Genomic DNA, 21,840 nt, shown 5'->3' with positions numbered 1-21,840 from the left:
ATGACTGATAATATCAGGACATATTGTTATTTCACCTTTACATCAACAGTGCTTCTAATTAAGTCACCTCAGTTTGTTTTCTCCATAATTAATTTTCTTCTTATTCCATATTTATTCATTTTTCTTTAATGGGAAATGTGATCAAAACCTAGTCTCATCTAGCTTTCTTTGACTTATTTGATCCTTTTATTTGACTCAAAGCTCCTTTCTTATTAATTTATATTTTCATGGCTGGAAATGGCCAAGAAGTCTGGTAGGTTGTGGTGAAAGAATCTAAAAGCAGAGCTCACTGCAAGTGTATCACTTTGCAGTGGGTGAGATCTAGCCTTCAAATATTGTTGAGTTGCAGTGTCACTATTTTCTCTCTTCACTCATCAGTGATACCCCTTCCACTTTTTATCTCCTGTAAAACTTTCTTTATAACTTCTATGCACTTCTGCATAAATGGAAACTCCTTCCAATCTGTTTTTTTCCCAAAAGACACAAGTTACTAAAACCTAACAGATATTATCTAAACCAACTGCTTCCTTTTAGTCTTAAACATGTGTACACATCTGGTACACACATGTGTACCCTAAGAACCAAGAGATTTGGGTGCCCAAAATTAAGAGTAGGATATCTAGGTTGTAGGAACATACAGACCCAGAAAAAGTGCTTGTGGAACTTTTCACATTGCTACGTAAAATGAGTAGTGAGTTTTGCACTGAGAAGTGATAATTTAAATTAAATATTACTCTCGAGATGAAATGAAGTCTAGTTCATTTTAATTGGCTATCTGCAGCAGAAGGCAAAGAAATATTCATTAAGGGAAAAGGCCATTCTGTGGGCAGCATACAACCAGCCACTTAATTATAAAGAGGTAGTGTAGTGTTTATGCATGATGTTTTCCATACGTCTAAATAATAAATATATAGCCTTTTAACCTAAATATAGTGATAAACAAAAACATGATATTCACTCAAATCTCCAATAATAATTAGTTAAAAGTTTTCATTAAGTCCTGCAGCATTTTGAAAATATTACTTAAGGCTGACTCATTTCAAATGCATTCCACTAAAAACATTTCAGTTCCAGATTCTGAAGGCTGTAGGTGCTTATTATTTTTTCATCTGAAAACTTCCATTCCTCCAGACTGAAATTTTATTTGTTCAGCCCCTACACTGCACTTACATGTTAAGTGGAAAGTGTTAGAGCACATACTATAAGCATTACAAAATTTGTGGTGATCCAAATCCTTTTTTTCCTTTCTCCTAAAAAGGAAATAACAGCTTTGGAAATTTACAAAAATGGTAATAGTGGTACAACCTATTAGCAGACCGCAACAGATATTTTAGTTGCGCATGAATCTTTGTTTTTGCCATTCTGAAAAATTGCTCACTGTTTTCCTTCAAACTTGACAGGGCCTATATTCTAGTACTGTTAGCCGCCTCTTCATTGGTTTTCAGACTGTTTTTGTACTAGACTGCACTTAATTTGTTTCAAATTGTCAGTGGCAAAATTCCTTTGAGTTGATTCAAAGCTTGATCAAACCTCTTTTATGATAAGAACTGCACAGATGAAGGCAAGATACTGTTTTTTAAAACAGATTCCTGTATATATATACTGTATTTTGTGTCATAGCATTTACAATGTGTTTATCTAAGTTAAAAGAATGTCAAGTGGCCCTGGAACATGAACAAATTCAAAGGATTCCTAATGTAAAGAATGTAAAAGGATCTCAAGGAGTTGTTGAAATTGTGGGAAAGTTGTGGTAACAGGTAAAAATTCTAGTAGCAGCTCTGTGTTTTAAACAGTACAGATAATTTTTAGGAAAAGAAAGGGGTGGACTTTGCAAACTTGGTTAGCTCCCTGCTTATTGTTTGTATATACTAATGCTGTACCAATGTAGACCTCCTTTGAAAACCATTGGGTGTCACACATCTTCCCCTAATCTAAGCATTAGCAATGTCTGTCTGGTTTCAGATCACTTCTGTGAGGTCAGAAGGGACGTTGTATCATCTATCCCGACCTGCTGTATAACACAAACCATTAAACTTCATCCTGTTACTGATGTACTGAGCTCAGCAAAACTTCTTTGCCTAATTATGCTCCAGACAACATATAACCATGATCTAAGATGTGAAAAGTTTGCGAGTTTTCTAGTTTGCTGCAAAAATCTCTTGATTTTTGCCCAGGCTGGTTTCAGGATCTGGCAGGTTATGATGGGCACTCAGCACTTTCCCATCTGTAGGCAGACGGTTGCATCTTGGGGTAGCAGCAGACAGAGTTTAGACTGACAGTTGAGTAAGGCTTATTCATCACAGTTTTCATCCTGTGTCTGCTAATGTGCATCTGCAGGCAGCACCCAGAAGTAGAGGGCTGGTTCCCAGGCTGGTGGGAAGGGGGGGTCTGCTTAGCACAGACCCAGAGCACCCCCACTCAGTAGATCAGTTGCCTTCTGTTTCTCCTTGAAGCACAAGCACCAGAAAACTTTAAGCTTACAAACTCAACAGGCTTCCCACTTGGTACAGAAACAAGCGGTTCCAGCTCGCGGGGTGTATGGTGAGTTCCTGGGGAGTTCACTGCTTCTGTTTGTGCATGCAGCTGCAGTGGGCAGCAGCTGCTGGGATAGTCTGCTCTATGAGACCTCAGTGGGAAGTGGGAACTGCTGCCTCCTGCAAAGCTTGTTTACGGCATCATGCTTCTTATCCATAAGACACTGTCTTCCAGTGAGTTTCTATAACTACAACCCTTTGCCTAAAGTAACACAGCATTATGGTGCTATACGGTTTAGTTTTAGGTAGTCCTGAAAGGAACAGGGAGTTGTACTCAGTGATTCTTACAGGTCCCTTCCAACTTGAGTTATTCTATGATTCTATGTAGAAAGATAGGTCTGGTGTGCAGCACACAGACTACTATGCAGCCACATATGCCTTAGCTTTGAACATGATGTCCAGACAACCAGTACATAGCATTTGGGCTTCAGTAAGTTTATGCGACCTTCTACTGGAACTTATCCAATTGGTGATAAATTGTCTTTGCCATGAAGATGGGACAGTTTGGGAGCCACTCAGTGTGCCATTTTTTAAAGTACCGGAGCAAGTAAAGGCTTGCTAGATAATATCTATTATATCATTAGTTATCTATTAGTATTTATTCTGACATTAGTTGTCACTTAATTCATTACCGGCTGAACGCTGTATCATATTTTTGCATTATTTTTCCTGGGACTGATGACAAGTTAAGGGTCTTGATGTAGAGTATCTACCTATTTGTAGTCCATGAACAGTAACAATGCACTGGTGTTCTGGTATTCCCAGGCTCATGAAAATGGACTGTAAATGAACCAAAGATCTCTTACATGGCTTCCTAAGACATTTAAGTACACATTATTATGACAATACAATTTAAAAGTATTTATCACTAACAAATAGTATTTAGTTTTTTCCCTTTAAAAATGATAGTCCTCATATGATAAAGGTACATTAGTCTGATGAAAGTACCTCACTCTACTCCTCTCCAAATGCAGAGAAAAAATGTTTGCTGACTTTTTTTTTTACATATTTAATGTCTAGCCACTGTTTTGTGTCTGTTTAGTTGTGGCTCTATAAAACTACTAGAATTTATTTTCCTCATCATAAACTTCAGCTTCTTCCAACTATCTTCAGCCATGCTATCTGGGGACCTGTCACTGATATCTTCAGTGCAACTCAGTTTTATTTTTGCCTTATTACTATCATGTATATATATACTTTATATTTCCTTATTCTTCATGTCTCATACGTTTTTTTTCACTTCTAATTGCATTTCGATTTTCTATTGAAACAAGCAAGCTTATGGCTAAAATTATACTTTTTTGGTTGTAAAATCATGGGGGAAAAGGTATTTGAGGACAATTTCTTAAAATCTTTTTGAGTATAGGTATTCTTATTTTTCTTCTAATTTTTTCCTCCCAGACAAATTTGCTCATCCTTTTCCTGTTTGGGGACATTGAGCTCCTCTGAAATACTGGCTGGAAATATGCTTTTGACCATATTAAATGGTCAGCTTTGGCAACCACCAGATTCCAATCCAGTGATTAACTTGTCTTTATTCATCATAAGGACGTCCAGAGTGGGTTTACCTCATGTTGCATTCAATACCTTTTGTCTTAGGAATTTTACAGTGTTGAGAAACTCTGCTAATGCTTTAATATGGACTGCGTAACAATGCTAGCAACATCTCACAGAATAAAATTCCCCATTAGAAAAGTTATTTCATAAGTTGCTCCGTAATATATCTCATGAAGATTACCTCCACTTCTCTGTGAGAAGCAGACCACTGTTTCTATAAATGGTGTCAGATGCTGTATCTCACACTTTTGTCCCTAGAGACAGGAAACATAGGTGTCTACAGGCATGCTAGGAGTCCAAACATTCCTCATGGTTAATGTGGATCTAGTAATACAGTTATGGAGCTAATACAGACTCTAATACAGACACCTTAACTGTTACCTAAATGTAGGCATTTGGTATCATTTGAAGTGCCCTAAGATATCCATCTCATCTGTATAGGTTATGAGAAAGGACTTAACAACCTGTCCCTTTTGTGAAGTGGCAGCTGATGGCAAACCACAGTACTCCACAGTGCCTAATAACAAGGCATCTGCATTTAGGCAATTGCCTTGCCTGTTGTCAAGGGTCTTCAGTCAGCTGATGATGCAAAGCTGTCTACTGCTCTCTGACATGCCCTGGACTGTACAGTACATCTAAGTGGGGCTGGCTGCTATGACTCAGGATCTTGAGGAGACCTGTCCTGTCCTGAAGTAGTGGCAGGAGGCCAGGCACATCTAGGCAGTCTAGAATGACAATAGGCACTTATGTTTTGGTACCTGAATTGTGGCCTTGGAACTCCAGTCCGGGAGATAGCCATTCTCCTGACCGAGGTAATATCCTCACTTTGCGTAAACTGTCCAAACAGTATTTTCTCCACCAATTTTCTCTGTAGACTTCTCTTAGCTGAGTATTCAGCACAATGTTTGCAAAGAAATGTCACAGAAATAGAGCCAAGCAAAATGAGATGTACAAGCTTGGACTCAGTCATGATCTATTCCCACACAGGTATTTTCCATTTTCTTACCACTTCTAAAAAACATAATAATAAAAAAGCCAAAATACAGAATTTTTTTGAAAGGCCAAATAAAAATTTAGAAGACAGTCCTCTGCTTCCATTAGATCACCACCTGAGTCCTCACTGAACAGTTTTCTTTTGTTTTAGTCAAGCAAAGCTTTTCAATAGATTTCATAGATATTTAAGTTGCAGACATTGAAAAGGACAGAAAGGATTTAAGAGATTTTTGCATGACATGCTTTCATAAGCTTATTTTGAATTGACACAAGAGTCCTTAAAGTCTAATTTGCTCTCCATCTAACCCAAGAAGGGAGAAGCAATACCAACATTTCCCTATCCTGTGTTGATTAAGGTAAATATACCACTTTCCAAGCATTCTTGTTCACCTCCCATAGATTTTAGACCTCTGTCTACTTAGCATGACTCTTTTTTTCTTTACCTCTTTGTATTTTTTCAGACTTCAGTAAGCACTTAGCAACTGTATTTGAATAATTAAGTATCTGTATATTTCTACACATGTACGTCTGTTTGCTAGATGGCAAACAGGTTTGGACCAAAAACTAGAATCAACTTCTATCCCTTTAGCTTCTCAGTAGCCTTTTTCGTGTTTTCTTAATATTTAAAATTACTTTTGCTTATATAGATATGGTACATTGCAAAACAGAATAGCATTTTCAAAGATGTTACACCTTTTTGGAATAGCGATATAAAGCTAACCTAGAGGGAATTTCTTTCCTTCTCTCTTCAAATGCTGGGCTATAATTTCTCTTGGATTGTAGGTATGGAAAGTAAAACATTAAAATCAAATATTGTAACTCCTCTAAACTCTCAGTCAGTTCAGAACTCTGTGTTATCAGCTGTTCAAAGATATAAAAGGACAGAGATAAACTTCACCATGAAGGGCTGAATAAAGCATTATAACTGCCTGAGAAGAAAAAATAGGAAAGCATTCAGATAGCAAGCAGGTAACAGCATTGTCAATATTTGGGTAGATCAATGCAAAATATTAATCTCATCGCATTTAAAATTATTGTGTATAAGCAAATGGCTGACCTACCTCCCCTTTAGGCTACAGTAGTAAATTTTTTTTATAGTATTAATTTATTAGAATGGGCTTTTCCATTATTATAGCCTGAACTGAATTTCTGGCGACAGTTTGGGACTTACCACTGTAAACAGAGAGTGTAAATGAAGCCACCCTGTTTCATGGAGTAATATAACTTTTTAGTAGAGATGGGGCTACGTCATGCTAGTTGGTCCAGAGCCAGAAATGGCATGATTTCACTTAATAATACAGATGCAACTTCAGACTCTGGAATATAACCTGGACCACCAATAAGAAAATAGACATTCAGGTCCTAAGGTCTGCTGACATTAGCTGATCCACAATTTGAATGTTATCAAATTATAATATAATTGTTTTCACCATTTTCTCAAAATTTATGTGTGTTCGCATATGTCACTCTTGCTTTACAATGATGTTTTGAAGAAGATACATGGGTTATTTTTAATTTTCAAAAGAGAAACAAATATGTTCCAGAAATAAGATCTGTCCAAGCTTCAGCAGAGTAATAATTTTTAAGTGAAAAAGCTGGTTTTGTATAAAACTGCTGACACAAACTTAGCTACGGCAGTACCGGTGAGCAACACTATAATTTAGGTCATGCTCCTATCCCATAGATAACTTTGATAATATGGCTAGCTAGTTGTGGTATAGCAAAATCCATTGCTCGTATTCCAGGCTCATGAAAGCAGAATGAGATCTTTCCAGAGCTGAGCATCTGAGAGTTTCCAGAGCTGAGCATCACACATTTGTAATAATTTTGCTCATGAACAGAAGGGTTTTACACTGTGTTCTAGCAGTTAGATCTTTCCATTTGTTATGAAACTTTTAGAACAACAATAATTGAATAGTCCTGAGAGTATCTGGTGTCAGAAAACATCATAAACAGGGCAATCACATCAGAAAGACCCCCACGTTGTGTAAAAGAGTTTTGGTGAGGCTTTCCTGCTTTTCTTTTATCCTACCGAGGTTTACTCTTCCCCCTTTCTGGGACTTAGTAAGAGGGGTTTTTGAGGCATGCAAATGTTGATGAATGAGCAAGGCTGGTTCTGAGCACATGTGTGAGCCTGCATCCTCATGTCCCCTACGTCCAGACCCATCAGAAATTTGTGTTGTCTCAGAGTGGTGACTTTTCTAGGGAACCCACATGAGGATCATTCTTTCAAGCAAGTGGTGAATAGATGTGCAAGGTAATAGACCACATCATTTTGATACAAAGCACAGTGAAGGGTAGAAGGCATTTGCTTTACCAAAAAGCATATCTTTCTCCTGAAAGCCACCACTAATGACTTGTCACGTATTCACATGTCAAAACATTCTCAGAAGTGTGCCTTCCAAGGTCTTGGAAAATGGTGTTTAGGATCCTAATTAACTCACGTGATGCTGAACGTTTTACTCCATGCTTATGTGCCTCTCAGCCTAGTAAAGGTCATCTTGCTTATGTCTCAACTGCCTGTTAATCTTGACCTAAGAGTGTCCTCAGGGAAGAACTAATTTATTGCCTACAGAAAAGGCTGTTGGAGTGACTAGGGGCTTCTGTAAGCCATGTTCTGGGCCCTGAGCACACCAGGAGGCTCTGATTGCCCTGACAAGCCTCATCCACATTCCCCAGCCATGCTGCCATCACCCATTGGCCCAGAAGCTGTATTTAAGCTGAACCGCCAGCCCTCGCTGTGTTGTGGGTATGCTGTGCCTGGTTTTGTACCTGGCATTATCTTATTGACTTGATATCTGAGCTTGACCTTGGAACTGCCTCCTCAGTGGACATCTGTCACTGGATGGTTGGCCAGCCCTGGTTACAGTCACCAAACCAGCTCCGCTCTTCTTCAGGTTTTGTACTACTGTGCACCTTACTCATGAGGTTGTGTCCTGCCTTGTGTAATCTCTGGCTCCCAGCTTGCCTTCCATTGCACAATTGCCCTGTCTTGCTGTATCCTAACAGCAAGCTCAGGGAAAGGACAAAACCCTGAGCTTAAATGTAGCTCCTGGGAGAATAAGTGGTAGTCGTCTAGGTAGGCAGAGACTCTGGAAGAGTATGATCATGTCAGAAAGAACCTCGTGGTGTACTCAGGGCCCTGGTACTGCATATAGAATAACAATGGTTTGGGTGGGAAGGAACCCCTAAGTCTAGTCCAAACACCCTCCAATGAGCAGGGACATCTTTCACTAGATCAGGTTCCTCAAAGCCCTGTTCAACCTGGTCTTGAACATTTCCAATGACTGAGCATCCACAATCTCTCTTGGCAACTTGTTCCAGTGTCTCACCACCCTTAACATAAAGAATGTCTTCCTTATATCCAGCCTAAATCTACACTCTCAGTTTAAAATTGTCGCCCCTTGTCCTGTCACTACAGTCCCTGCTAAAAAGTTTCTCTCAGCCTTTCTTATAAGCCTTTTTATCTATTGAAAGGCTGCAATAAGGTCACCCTGGAGCCTTCTCTTCCCCAGGATGAACGACCCCAATTCTCTCAGCCTTTCTTCATAGCAGAGGTGTCCCAGCCCTCCTCTGGACCCGCTCTAACAGGTCCATGTCTTTCTCCTGCTGGGGGACCCAGAACTGGTTGCATAACTCCAGGTGGGCATCTCACAAGAGCTGAGTAGAGGGAGAGAATCACTCCTCTTGCCCTGCTGGCCGCACTTCTTTTTGACTGATGTAAGTTGACCATGAGCCAGAAATATGTCCTTGTGGCCAAGAAGGCCAATGGTATCCTGGGGTGTATTAAAAGGATTGTGACCAGCAGGTTGAGGGAGGTTATCCTTCCCCTCTACTCTTCCCTAGTGAGGACATATCTGGAGTACTGCATCCAGTTCTGGGCTCCTTAGTTCAAGAAAGACAGGGAACTACTGGAGAGAGTCCAGTGGAGAGCTACCAAGATGATCAGGGGACAAGAGCATCTCTGTTATAAGCAAAGGCTGAGAGGCCCGGGTCTTTTCAGCCTGGGGAAGACTGTGGGGGATCTTATCAATGCTTATAAATATCTAAAGGGTGGGTGTCAAGTGGATGGGGCCAATCTCTTTTCAGTGGTGCCCAACAACAGGACAAGGGGCAATGGGCACAAATTGAAACACAGGAAGTTCCACCTGAATATGAGGAAAATCTTCTTTACTGTGAGGGTGACAGAGCAGTGGAACAGGCTGCCTAGGGAGGTTGTGGAGCCTCCTTCTCTGGAAATATTCAAAACCCGCCTGGACACGTTCCTGTGCCCCCTGCTCTAAGTGTACCTGCTCAAGCAGGGGGCTTGGACAAGATGATCTCCAGAGGTCCCTTCCAACCCCTACCATTCTGTGATTCTGTGAATTTCTCTGTTGCAAGTGCACATTGCCAGCTCATATCCAATTTTTCTGAAGTCCTCTCTGCAGGGTTGATCTCAATCCATTCATAACCCGGTCTGTACTGATACTGGGATTGCTTCAACCTTCCTGAGGTTCACATATGTTCATGTACTACCACACATATTCTCATACCAGCCCAGAAGCTGTCCGTGAGGTAGCCAAGTGGCTAGAAAGCTTTTATTTCATCTTTCTCTCTTGAACTGTGAGGGAGGGTGGAGGGGGGTGGGAGACATCCTCAGCTTCCTCCTCTGTAGGGCAGAGCTTTGGTAAATGGGATGTCTTCTCCAGTTCCTATTTCTACTGTCTCTTTCTTTTTCAGCACTGCAGAATAATCTAAAGTCATTGTGTAGTTGTATTTTTCCGTAGTGTGAGCACATTCCTGCTGCCTAAGATATAGGGAACACAACAATCCTGTGGGTCAGAATTCTGACAAGGAAGTTCAAAGGAAATATTACCATTTCACAGTAATGTAGTCTTTTGACAGCAGTAAGGAGCCTAACTACTTAATTTTTTCCATAACAATCCAATTATCTGCATCTGTTGAACAGAAATTCACACAATCTTCTCTGTCTCCCTGTAACCTACACATGCAGTGGCTCCTACTGTATATCAAAAATGACTGGCATGTCTTTAAAGAACTTGGTGCTGGAAATGAGCAGTAAGGGATAGAAGAGAAAAAAAATACCCAAAAGGTTAATCTTTTTATTTAATTTGGGTGATGGCATGATGAAATATTAAATCGCCTGAGGTTTAGGATCTCTCAATTGCTCTCCATTAGCCAACACTTCAAAGCCAGTGCTTTTGTTTCAAGACTTCATTGCCACATATCCACTTTCTCCTTCCACATTAGAATGATGTGTATGGACAGACCTTTGAAGGATTATTCTCAGAAGTGAATAAGCCTTTTGAAGCATTTCAGTTGTCTAGAGTTTCTAACACAGCCAAGCAATATTTAGAATGATCCTGTCTTTCATGTCAAGATTATTTTATGCATTTTGAAATTCTTTTTTTGTGTGTGCTCTGGAATTTGGTTTATTCTTTCTGATCTTTTGATTCCTGCAAAAATTCAATACCTTGAAATTAAAAGATGAAAGGATTCAGCAGCAGAATACTACATGACTAGCTTAATTGGTTCTGAGTTTTCCTGTTGAAAGGGCTTTCTAACATGCATTTAGCAGCAGACACATGGTCCCTATTTTCCATGCCCTTATATTGGGATTTGAACACTCAAAAAGTTACTGTGTGGAGAAGCACTAGTCTAATTAATCTCAATTAAAATCTTCATCTGGAAGCAATAATGTAACTTGTCCATATCTGAAGTCTGCAAAAATAATAACAAAACCCTTAAGGGTTTTTCATTCAAATGTAATATATAGTTTAATATATTAGTTGAAAATTAATAAAAGGTGTAAGTATGATTTATCATAAATTTTATATTTCAGTGCTGTTGAGACAGTAACAAAGAGCTGGGAAAAACCCTGGAATTTTGTTTGTTTTCATATCAGATATGAAAATAGAAAGTTTTCTAAATTTTAACCATTTATACAGAATAAAGCAGTACATATTCTGCCATCCATTCTGCCAAATGCTAGGAGCAACAAAAACTGCTGATTACTATTTCTGCATATAAGCAAAGTATCACACTGTTTATCACCAGATATCATAATTTGCAAGTATGCATCTTCTCTCCATGTAGGTGTGAGCTAAAGACAGTACCTTCGACAATTCTTTGGATGAAACTTTTCTGGATGAAGGTGGTTTAGACAGTTTTTTTGTTTGTTTGTTTAAAAGCTGCCTTTTGTATTTAGACAATGGATGGTATCTTCTGTTTCATTTCCCTTCAAAACTGAGTGCCCATCTGTAGCTTTCAGTTCCTCTGACTGAAAACATTGGAACTATTCATGTGGGTAAATGTTTGCGGATGCAAGGCCTACAATGTTTGCTATTTTCCAAAAACTTCTTCATTGTGTTTCTTTCTGCAGCCGTACTTATGGATTTAGAAATATAACCATCCCTACTTCTCATCACACTGCAGATTCTCTGGTTTTGTTATTAGTTCCCTTTATTTTTTTTTAATATTATATTATAAACTAAAAAAGATGTGTGCATAAATATATATGATTAAAACAACAGCATTTTTAATAGTTTTGTCTATTCTTTCTTGCACAGATTTAAGTCCCAGTTTAAGCAGGCACTAACAGAGCATTAACATTCTTCTGGTCTGCTGATTTAAGACACTCACCTAGAGGTAATCTCCAAAGCTTTCAAGCAGCATAATGTACACACTGAGTAAGAAAACAGCCTGACAAAGCAGTTTCGAAGAAACCACATCTTTTTATCTCAGAAAGGAAAGTGTGGAGTTTAACAGGCAGGGTAAGCAGCCCTGCATAGTGCCTGCATCCAGACTGATCCCCAAGCATTTATGGTACACTAACAGGCCTGAAATTCCAGAGCAGGAAGCAGGGCAGGAGATCAAAGGCTGTTTTATGTCACTTTAAATGTATCCATTGATGAGTCTAGCTGTTTCAGTGTTTGTGTCGAGTTTAATTCAAAAACTAAAACAGTTTTTGTGTCTTTTCAGGAGATGCACAGATACTTTGTTCTGTTGCAGCTGGAGCACTGTTAGGCTACTGTTTTATGCTAAAATTTATCAACTATTTTTAGTTCCACTGTTTCAGTTTGAAGATGATGCACTTAATATTGAACATCTCACAAGTTTCTCCTTCAGCGCTGTGCAAACTTGTCACCAACATGTTCCTTAATTTCTTTTTCTTTTTATTGAATAAACTACTTCCAACTAAATTAGCACTGACTAAACCTGTCTGGTAATTTAAAAATTGGAATGGAAAAAACCCCAACCACCTACCAATAGCTTGGTAATGACCATGGAAAATAAAGCCACTTCTTCTGAAAAAAAATTAGAGGTGTAGGCCATCCCTGTAGCAAAACTGACTTCAGAGCAATGTGTGCATTCAAAGAGGATGAGCAAAACTACATCCATGTGCAAAGCAAGAATATTTGACTGTGGACGTAGAAAAAGGCTATTGATTTCACAGCAATGTAGTCTGACTTAAAAAAATATAAAAAAGAAATGTGAAAGAGCACAGTAAGTATGTGAATTTGTGTAGCCTCTTTTCATAAAGCCTCATAAATAATTTTTCTCCTGGTTTTTGCAATTAGTGGAGTAATTTTGTTACTGCCCCTCAGTGACACTAGATGGCACTTGAGAGTAGTAGTGCGATCAGAAAGCCTTTTGTAATATTTTCTAGTTACTTTGCATATGACGTTACTGGTACATGAAATTAATGCTTGCAATGAACAAAAGCAATTTCTCAGCTTTCTGCTAATTTTCATGTATGACTGTGAGGTAGATAATACCATCTGTCTAAAAAAGTAACAAACATAACCAGAAAGAGATTATAACAGACTGGTTCACTAGTAGGTCAAAAAAACACGTTATGGGCCAAAGAGCAGTTGTCAGATATTGTATTTAGAGGGTTTGAGAAGCAGTTTGTGGGGGGAACTGAAAAAATCTATCGGCCTGGAAGACAGAACAACACGTTGATGCCAGGGATTTAAGAGTTGATCCTTTCCTGGAAATTAAATTAGATTTGATGTCATTTATACATCAGAAATCAAGTGTATGATGACTGTCCATAACCTAGTGCACTTTAGGAGAAACCAGCCAGTCCCTTCTGGCTTTAAAAGACAAGCATATATGAAGGGGCTAATTGTTTTGTAGTCAAGTTTTGAAAAATAACATTCTTTAGCAATATATGGTTTTGCTAAAAAAAAAATGTGTATATACTTTTGGAAAGCCTAAACTTAATTAAAAAAATTAATGAGAAGGATACTACAAAAGCAAAAGAATAAGTTTACAGTGTTGCCATGAAACTGCAGCAAAAACTTAAAGAAACATCGCTTCTTCAAGACATAATTTTCATTTCCAAATTATTTAGTCAATACAGTAGAAATTAGAAGGGACTGTTTTCTTTAGCTGAAAACCAGTTACAGGGATTTTAATTAACACTTTAATAAAATTCATGACTAGAGGAAAAATTATGCATTTAGATATCAAAAAGTAGCAGAAAATGCCGGCCATAATTCCGAAAAGCTCTTTAAACAGGAAAAAGGGAAGTCCAAACATTTACTCAGACACGTTCCTAAGTAGTGCAATGGATCATAGGCATTATTAATTTAAGAAGGCAGAAAATACATTGTTGTCTTTAATTTTATTATTCTGTCTTCTTTATAACAAAAAGAATTTAAAATATATTATTAGTAAATTGGTTTTAAAAGCAGAAGCAAGCAAGTGTGATTATTTCAGTTTGGATTTTTTATAATTTTATATTCAGTGGAAGAAAAAAGAAGTCTTTTTATGTCAGTTAAATTCTTCCATCATTCTTGGAGCTGAGGATCTCTCAGTACACCTTTTTATTCTCATATCCCTTGTTCCCACCAGCTTGAATTTTCCAATTATTAAGTTATGTTTTGTTTCAGGCTCCCTAGGAGAGTCTATTCTCACACCCAAGAGGTGGTCATACCCTTGCCTGCAGTGACCCCTCTGTGGCCCAGGGATGCAGGAAAAGATAAGATGGTTTAGGCTGCACCAGGAAACAAGGGGTTTATTCCTTTATGTGTTTGAGTCCTACAGTTGTGACTGTTTACCATCTTCGTAGTTTATGGAGGGATCAGAGATGCACTGTTGCATCTAAAGGCTTTCTGCTTTAGCTCTCTTATTTCTATCTACATAACTGTTCATAGTTTGTTTGAGTTTTTTCTTTATTCCTTTCTTTCCTTTCCATTTTTTTTTTTTTTTAAACTGGAAGAGCCATCTGTTTTGTATTTATATGAAAAGCAGTTTTAAAATTATTGGGCTTCCCACTGCTTTGAAGTCTTTGCAGATGCAGTGTGTCAATAGGGTCCTGTCAGTCAGACATTGTAGATATGGTTGCACAATTTATGGAAAACCAACAGTGTGTTTACCTTTCGAATTTGTCATGATCTTGCTGAGGTCTCGTGTTATAGGATTTGCTTATTCTATTTTTATTGCACAGGACTGGGAATCAGGAAAGTCCTGTTATCTTTGCAGCTTTTGGTTGTTAGCAGGGAATGTATTTTATGTGGAATAGCTTGTGCTTTAGGACAGAGGGCAGCAAGTTTGGCATGGGACATACCATGAGTATTACAGAGGAAGACCAGGCTCATATATTTTCTTCTGGACTTAAAGTTGCTTCTGGGTGGATAGAAAAGCCTTAGTATGGAGAGATTTTAAAGCTGTGGTAGGAGAAATGGGAAGTTTGTGTATATGTTTCTATGAAGTTTTATGTAATTAGTAATTGTTATTATTTATTATATAAATCTCTTCCTGTAAATTGTACCTGTATCTGCTAATTTGAACTGTGTACATACTAACCTGTGGAGTTATTCAAGCTAAGACAATGCTTGTGCTTAGCTTTCTGCGTGAAGTCTCCCTCTGAATAGCAGATATCCAACCAAGAGCCAAAAGGAAAAAAAACCTAACTTCTGATTTTCTGCAGGGTTTTCCCTCCAGTGATGGAATGATATCATATACTGTTAGTTTTATTTTAAAATAACACAAAAAATGTGAAACGCAGAAAAAAAATCAGGTACAAATGGGGGAAATCATTGGCTACTATATGAAGAAGATAGCTAATGAGTGCAGACATGTTTTTTCTGTGTAATGGCCTTAGTGATTCATAATAATTTACAATTATTTACTACGTGAATAAATGACAGCTATAAAAAGAATGTATTAATTTTCTAGAAAAAAATACCTATGCATGTTAGACATGAAAATGTTTCTTGAGGCAAGAAAATGTCACGCCACTTGCTCTTACTTTAGCTATCACCATGCCAAAGATGGGCAATTTTCAAGACTTAATCATAATCAAAGTTCTGACACACTATGTTAGGCTATCAAAACAGAAAATAAAGACAAACACTTTGGAGTTTGCCTGTATTACATTATTCTTTAATATAAATGACATATAAGTTTTACAAATTAGAGAGATTGACCTTGGAGTATTAAGAGGCTGCAGAAGATTCTTTCAAGGTGACATTTTTATTGAGTATATGTTTAGCTTTGTAGATTGACAGTAGAAATGTGCAGCCTACCTTTGATGTGCTTGCTACCCACTGGTATGGGTTGAAGTATCCCAATTTGCAGAGGGCTTCAAATCACTCTAAGAAGGTACTTCTACGAATGATGTTGCAGCAATGTCCAGCTAGGCCTTGCAGTTATTTCACTTCATTTTTTGCTATACTTATGATTTTGCTTATAATCTAAATTTCACAAATTCATCAGATGGGGAGCCTGCATATCTCTACTTGACAGTTAAAAACGTTGTTTAAAAAACAAAAACTGTAAAGGATGCTGACAAATGTACAATGCAGAACAAGTGAACAGTGAACTGCTATTATTTTTGGTTTAGATATATACATGGATTGATACCAATGACTAAACCCTAATACCATACACTGCAAGGCAGTCTCACTGAAGTCATTAAAACTGCTCTTGTGACTAAGGTGAGAGGGATTTCCCCCAGAGAAATTTAGTCATTGAGCTCCAGATATAGGTTACAGGTTTTATACTGCAGACTACTCATTATTTTGTTCAGTAGGAATATGTTAGGCTAATCCTGAATAGCATTGTTCTAGAAGAATGGCAAACTTTAAAGAACTATGTGTACAATAAGAATTTATTTTATTTTTCCAGGAATAATGACATTAGCAACAACTTTATTTGCCTCTGCTAAATAGATACATTCAGAATTAGCTTAGTGTTATAGTGGATATTTTTAAACCTCCAGGGCTTGAAATAAATTTGAAGGAGGTAACTCTCACCTTCTCAAGTCTCAAGATGATTTGAGAGTCTTTTTTCCCTCTGCTATTTTTTTCTTGTGTGTGGCTATAAAAATAACCTCAATCACTATCTTTTTTTTTTTATATCATAGCTTGACAAATATTTACTCCGAATCTCATATACAGTGGAATCTGAAAACCTGTAGCATTCAGCAAACTGAAAAATACCACAGAAAGCATGCTGGAAAAGAAGGCTGAAATAAGTCAGTTTAAAGCACAGTTGGCAATTCTTTTTGATGGTATGCTTGACCTTGTACATCTGTAATGATTCATTTATTCTACATCAATGGATCGTCTCCACCTTAAAGTGAAGTTTCTGGTATTTGGCAATAATTGTTAGCAACAACTTTTTGAACAGGCCTATCACAACAGGTACTTTAGCTGAAACACAATAGAACCCCTTCTTTAGACATCTATTTGTAATTTCCAATCTGTACTGCAGAACGTTCATGGATACATCGGAAAGCAGAGGGCTGGATTTCCCAGTACTGCACAGGGTTGCTGAAGAGACTCACACCGGAATAGCTAGCTTTTTTGGTGTTGTAGCCAAGAGGGCAAAAGTCGTTGATACCAATTGAAGCAATTTTGTTGTTATGAAGATAGACCACCTGAAAAGCGTAGAAGTACAGAAGTGAGTCATAGGGCTATCGTGGCAAATAAGATAAACATTTTGATGTCAAATACTTGGTGTGTATTGTGCAATGTTATACAGAGTAACAATATATCTTTTTTTCCAAATGAATGCTTAATTCTGCTTACCTTTTGAAATATCTAGAGTCTATCCAATTAGAAATAATTTCTACAGAAAGAGCAGAAACCATGCAAGGCAATCTAATAACATTACTATCGTTTGATCATACTGTAACCAAAACAGAAGTCAAAGTTGTGGAATTATTAATACCGTGCTGTGGTTCAGAAGCATGTGCTGTATATAAAGAATGTATTTGGTGCTAATTGGTTTCTCTCCAGCTCTAATGCGTTCACCCTCATGAGTGCAACTGCACGGGACTTGGAGCCAAAGTAATTACTAATGATGATTTAAAAGAGCTGATGAATATTACTTTGCTCCGGAGTCACCATTTCTGATTAATTTTCCCAAGCTACATGCAAGTGGTGATTTACATTTGGGAGTCTTCATTCTTTGGGAGATTGCTTTCCTGCAAAATCTTAGTCCAAGCAAAGACAGATTTTAATTGTTTCCAAGAGGCCATATTTCTAGCTATCCAGCCACACAGACCTCAAAAATACTGCTGATGTGAAATGCATGTTGCGTCTCTTTGCCCTTCTGAAGGCACAGCTTTGTGAGATACCAAAGGGAAGGTTCTTGGGAAAGGTTGCAAAATGTCTCTGAGTAGAATTGAAAAAAAAATCAACAGAAGAAAAGTTCTTCGAAAGCATTTTTTTGAGTAAAGAGGAAATCAAAAGACACAAATACTCTCATATTTCATACGTCCCCTCAGACACACGGAGATAATGACTGCACACCTCCAGATCTATACACCTCCATAGTGACATGACACAAAAATCACAAGAGTTTGTATGTATGTATGCAACATTTCCATGCTTATTCAATAGTTTATGGAACTTGCATAAAGTTACCTTTTGCACAAATACAGTATATGTTTCTGTTCAAGACTGAATAACCACACAAATATCAGAATCTTTCAACTTGCTCTCTGAGGCAGTATGATAAACTTTACCTGGATATATTTGTGTTCGCCCAGCCCACTGGGTACTCTGACAAGTTCATTGTTGTTCAAATGGAGCTCTCTCAGATGAGGTACATTGTTAAGAGAGCCATTTTCAACTGAAGAAATACTGTTGAAGCTGAGACCCAATCTGAAGAAAAAAAAAAAAGTTACACTGTCCCACATAACCATCTTTCTTAGGTTGATTATTTCTCTACACTACTGTTGTAGATCAGACCACACTAATTTTCACAATTATGCATGAGGTACAGAGTCACCACGGAGAACTAATTCAGTTAAACATATTTAAATAAGTTTGACATCCGATATGAACTATCGTAATTATCATGGTATCATTCAACTTGTGTCCATGGTAATGCATACTTTCATTAGTTATATGACTAATCCCACTGTAAATATGTACTGCTTACCTCCGAAGACACCAGCCTTTCTTTAAAAGCTGAATAAGAGTTTCTTGCATGGCTTTAGGAGCACTGGCTGTAACTTTCTTTGTCAAACTACATAACCCAGGGTGACCAGAACTGTTAAGTTTAAACCTTCACCACATCCTTCTGAGATACTTATGTTGTTAGAGCCATGTTACAGCCTGGAAACAGGAGCTGAGTCACATGTAATGATTTGTTTAGCAGGACGCAGGAGAAGGATGTACACATTTCTCCTGGGTTTCAGTCCAGAGCTTTCATCACAAAATCATTCTTCCTGTTTTATACACCCACATTGGGAGTTTACTAGCACAATTTATGTCCAACTTCAAAAATCTGGTTCTATCTGTGTATTCTGTGTTAATACTATTTTGGTTTGCAATTACCACACTACAGACTTTTTTCAAGAGACTCTCATAAGTTACAATGCTCTGTGTTACAGTAAGGAACTCACTGGTAATTCTGAAGGAGTTGTCATCATCAGGAGTGTTGTCCTTTGACAAAATTAGTTCTATAAAGGCTAAACCTACTTCATCTAGTTTGTTTTATCTTTTTTCTTTAAGCAATCTTTTTAAATTTTGAGGGGGAAATGCTCAGATTTATTAATAACTGAATCAATTAAAGAATTTAATATAGGTAATCAGAATCCTTGTGATAAAATAATTTGCTATGGATGAGTACTTTTAAGGAAAGTCTTATTCACAGTAATCTACTACCTGTAATTCTTTGTTGCTTGTGTCAGCTTCAAGAGTCAAAATTTGGACCTAGTATACAATCATAGAACTAAAAATTCTTGTTTGATCTTTAAGGCAGAAATGTGTCCAGAAATAATGCTGTCAAAGAATAGAAGCGCATTTTAGGACTATCCTTTTAATAATAAACAGTCAAAGAAAGGTCCTGTTAACTAGTATTATATATAATACAAATAGTCACATCATACTAATTCAAAAATTGCAAACTATTAAATGACAAAGGAGAGCTTAACAAGATCTCCCACATCAACAAGGATTTATTTCACTCAGAAATCAGTTCACAGTATCTCATATCTTTGCTAGAATTTGGTCAGGAACACCTTTCATTTAAAAGAGAACAAAATTCTTGTTGAGTAGAGTACATCAAGGTTTAGGAAAGCTTGGGGGATTTGATCCTACAGAGCAATTTGTTCTGAAGATCTACAGAATGTCTACAAAGGACTGCAGTGATGGGTGCTCATAGTGAATGTCTTTAAATGAACTGGGAAAAAAAAATTCAGCAGAAGGCTATAAATCCTTTGTTGACACCTGTCTAAATATATGCTTGCTATATATGCAAGTCTACAAGCAAATGTGTCACACTTAGGGAGACCAGCATGAAAAAAAGCAGGTCTGACTTTCATATTGGTCTGATGAAGGAAACGCAACCCCTTTACATGGCGTATGGACGGACAAGATCCTACTCTGCATTAGCTCATGTAGCAAAACTCTTTTAGGGAAAGAGTAAAATTGTCTGTAGAAAAGTGGATCTAACTCCCACAAGCAATGAAATGATATGTAATTACAGCTCATCTAAATGTGTTACAAAGTCCCAGTCGTTCAGGGCTATGTTTACAACTTAAATAAGTCAATATTAGTGTGTGAAATACAGGGCGATTAAGAGTGTTAGGAAAGACTATGGTCTTCATCTCTCTTTTCCCATGGGGGGAAAAAAGGGAAGAATTTGAAAAAAATTACTCTTGCTTAATATGTTGACATAATACTTTCTTTTGTATTACTGAATAGGTAACATTTTTCCAGTATTTCTTTTTATCTAGTCAGTGTTCTAAATCATCGAAGAGCCTAATCAAAAACACACCTGAAAATTAAATAAATTATCAAATATTTTTTCACTTTCTTTTGTCCTAAACATCCCCGCTGGCCTATTTCCACTTTTCTTTTAACAAACTTCATGCTGGTCAACAGCATCGTTATTTTGGGTTTGACACAACTCCCACTGTATGGACCTAGATCTTTTCAGTAAGCTTTAATAGGATATAGACATTAGTAACATCAGTTGTGTAATGTGTATATCCTCCTGTGGAGCTCATTCCTGCATGAAGCCAGCAAAATCTTTGCTCAGTTTACATTCATGAGATGATTTTTTTTTCCCCACTGTAGCACTATATGAAGATTTTTGAAAGACTTAAGAATAATTTTACAAGGAAAACAAACAAACAAAAAGGACAAATATTGTCAGTCTACTAAAACTCAAGAATTCAGAAGAGAATGAGCAGATCTACACCAAGCTCTTGTGTGGACCATCAAAACACCCTAACACAGTCAGAGAAATGAACTGGGTCTGAAAGTCTAACTGTGCTTTAGGGCAGCTATTAGACTGTTGAGCATGAGTTGACATGATCCAGGAGGAGAGTGGTCTGACCCCGTACTGATGTTCCTGAAGACAGATGTGTAAATAAAAGCTGGTTTTTGGTAGCTTGTTTCTATGGCATAAGGGGCATGCTGCCCCTTAGATTTATCCCATATGCTGTCCTGGAGCTCTTCCATAGCTCCCTCCTTTCTTCATCTGTCTGTTCTGTTATGTCCAATGCACTCCTTTCTCACCAATCTGTAATTCAACTTTGCAAAAGAGGGTTTCTGGCAATGCTTAGGTTACTTGCTTAAGCACAGGCCAGTAAGCAGTTTAAAACTCGGTGCCTGCTCTGAGCAGCTCCACAATTCCACACCATGATCAACAGAGTATCCTGTTTCTCCGTACAGTACAGCCACAGTAGAAGCAGCCCAAGGTTAGATATTTTTAGTAGCCCATCAGCACTTGCTGCATAAAACTTTATGTCTTAAGAAGGACTTCCAACAATATTGTCCATGTGTTGTTGCCCGCAGTGTTTTCCAAGTGTGAATGTGAAAAAGCAGAAAAAACTCTGTCATCTGCATGACAGCTGACACAGCCCACACCTCCCTCTTCAGTAAAGTAAATTACTCTCTGCCTGAGCGGTTCTTACCTTGGTTTGGTTCTGGAAGTTTTCTTTATAATTCCTCTGGAGGATGTTGCATTTTATATTAAGCCTCTATCACAAAAAATAACTCCTTTATGGTCCCCTAACCCCTAATTATGATATTTTTTATTTTTTCATTGAAATCCAGGAATGGACTTTTTTTTTTTTGAGCAGGGGTGAATCTGTGATCAACTTTGAAAATCAAACATGAGTAGAAATGCCTTATTCTACAAGCTCTAGAAAGCTCTTCTGAGCTTTACCACTTGGAATTGCCAGATTTGAAATACATGTTAAATTACTACACACTTCATCACACTAAATTGCAGTCCAAGCTACTATAATCATAAACTTAAGTCCTGTTATTCAGTAATC

The 21,840-nt window shown here is 37.7% G+C and overlaps 1 protein-coding gene across 1 annotated transcript in view; it reads right to left on the bottom strand.

Annotated features, from left to right (window-relative positions):
- Positions 1-15,457: 15,457 nt before the first annotated feature.
- Positions 15,458-21,840, bottom strand: part of DCN (decorin) — a 41,384-nt gene continuing 35,001 nt past the window's right edge. Inside the window, exons 7-8 of the mRNA XM_075080669.1 lie at positions 18,070-18,208; positions 15,458-16,977 (exon numbers count right to left, since the gene is read on the bottom strand). Of these exons, the coding sequence (XP_074936770.1) occupies positions 16,783-16,977; positions 18,070-18,208 (334 nt within the window). The 3' untranslated portion in view covers positions 15,458-16,782. The remainder of the gene's footprint in view (positions 16,978-18,069; positions 18,209-21,840) is intronic.

This window comes from Phalacrocorax aristotelis, chromosome 1 (genome assembly GCF_949628215.1).
Source record: "Phalacrocorax aristotelis chromosome 1, bGulAri2.1, whole genome shotgun sequence".
NCBI lineage: Eukaryota > Metazoa > Chordata > Aves > Suliformes > Phalacrocoracidae > Phalacrocorax > Phalacrocorax aristotelis.
This window is presented reverse-complemented; position numbering and strand designations above follow the sequence as displayed.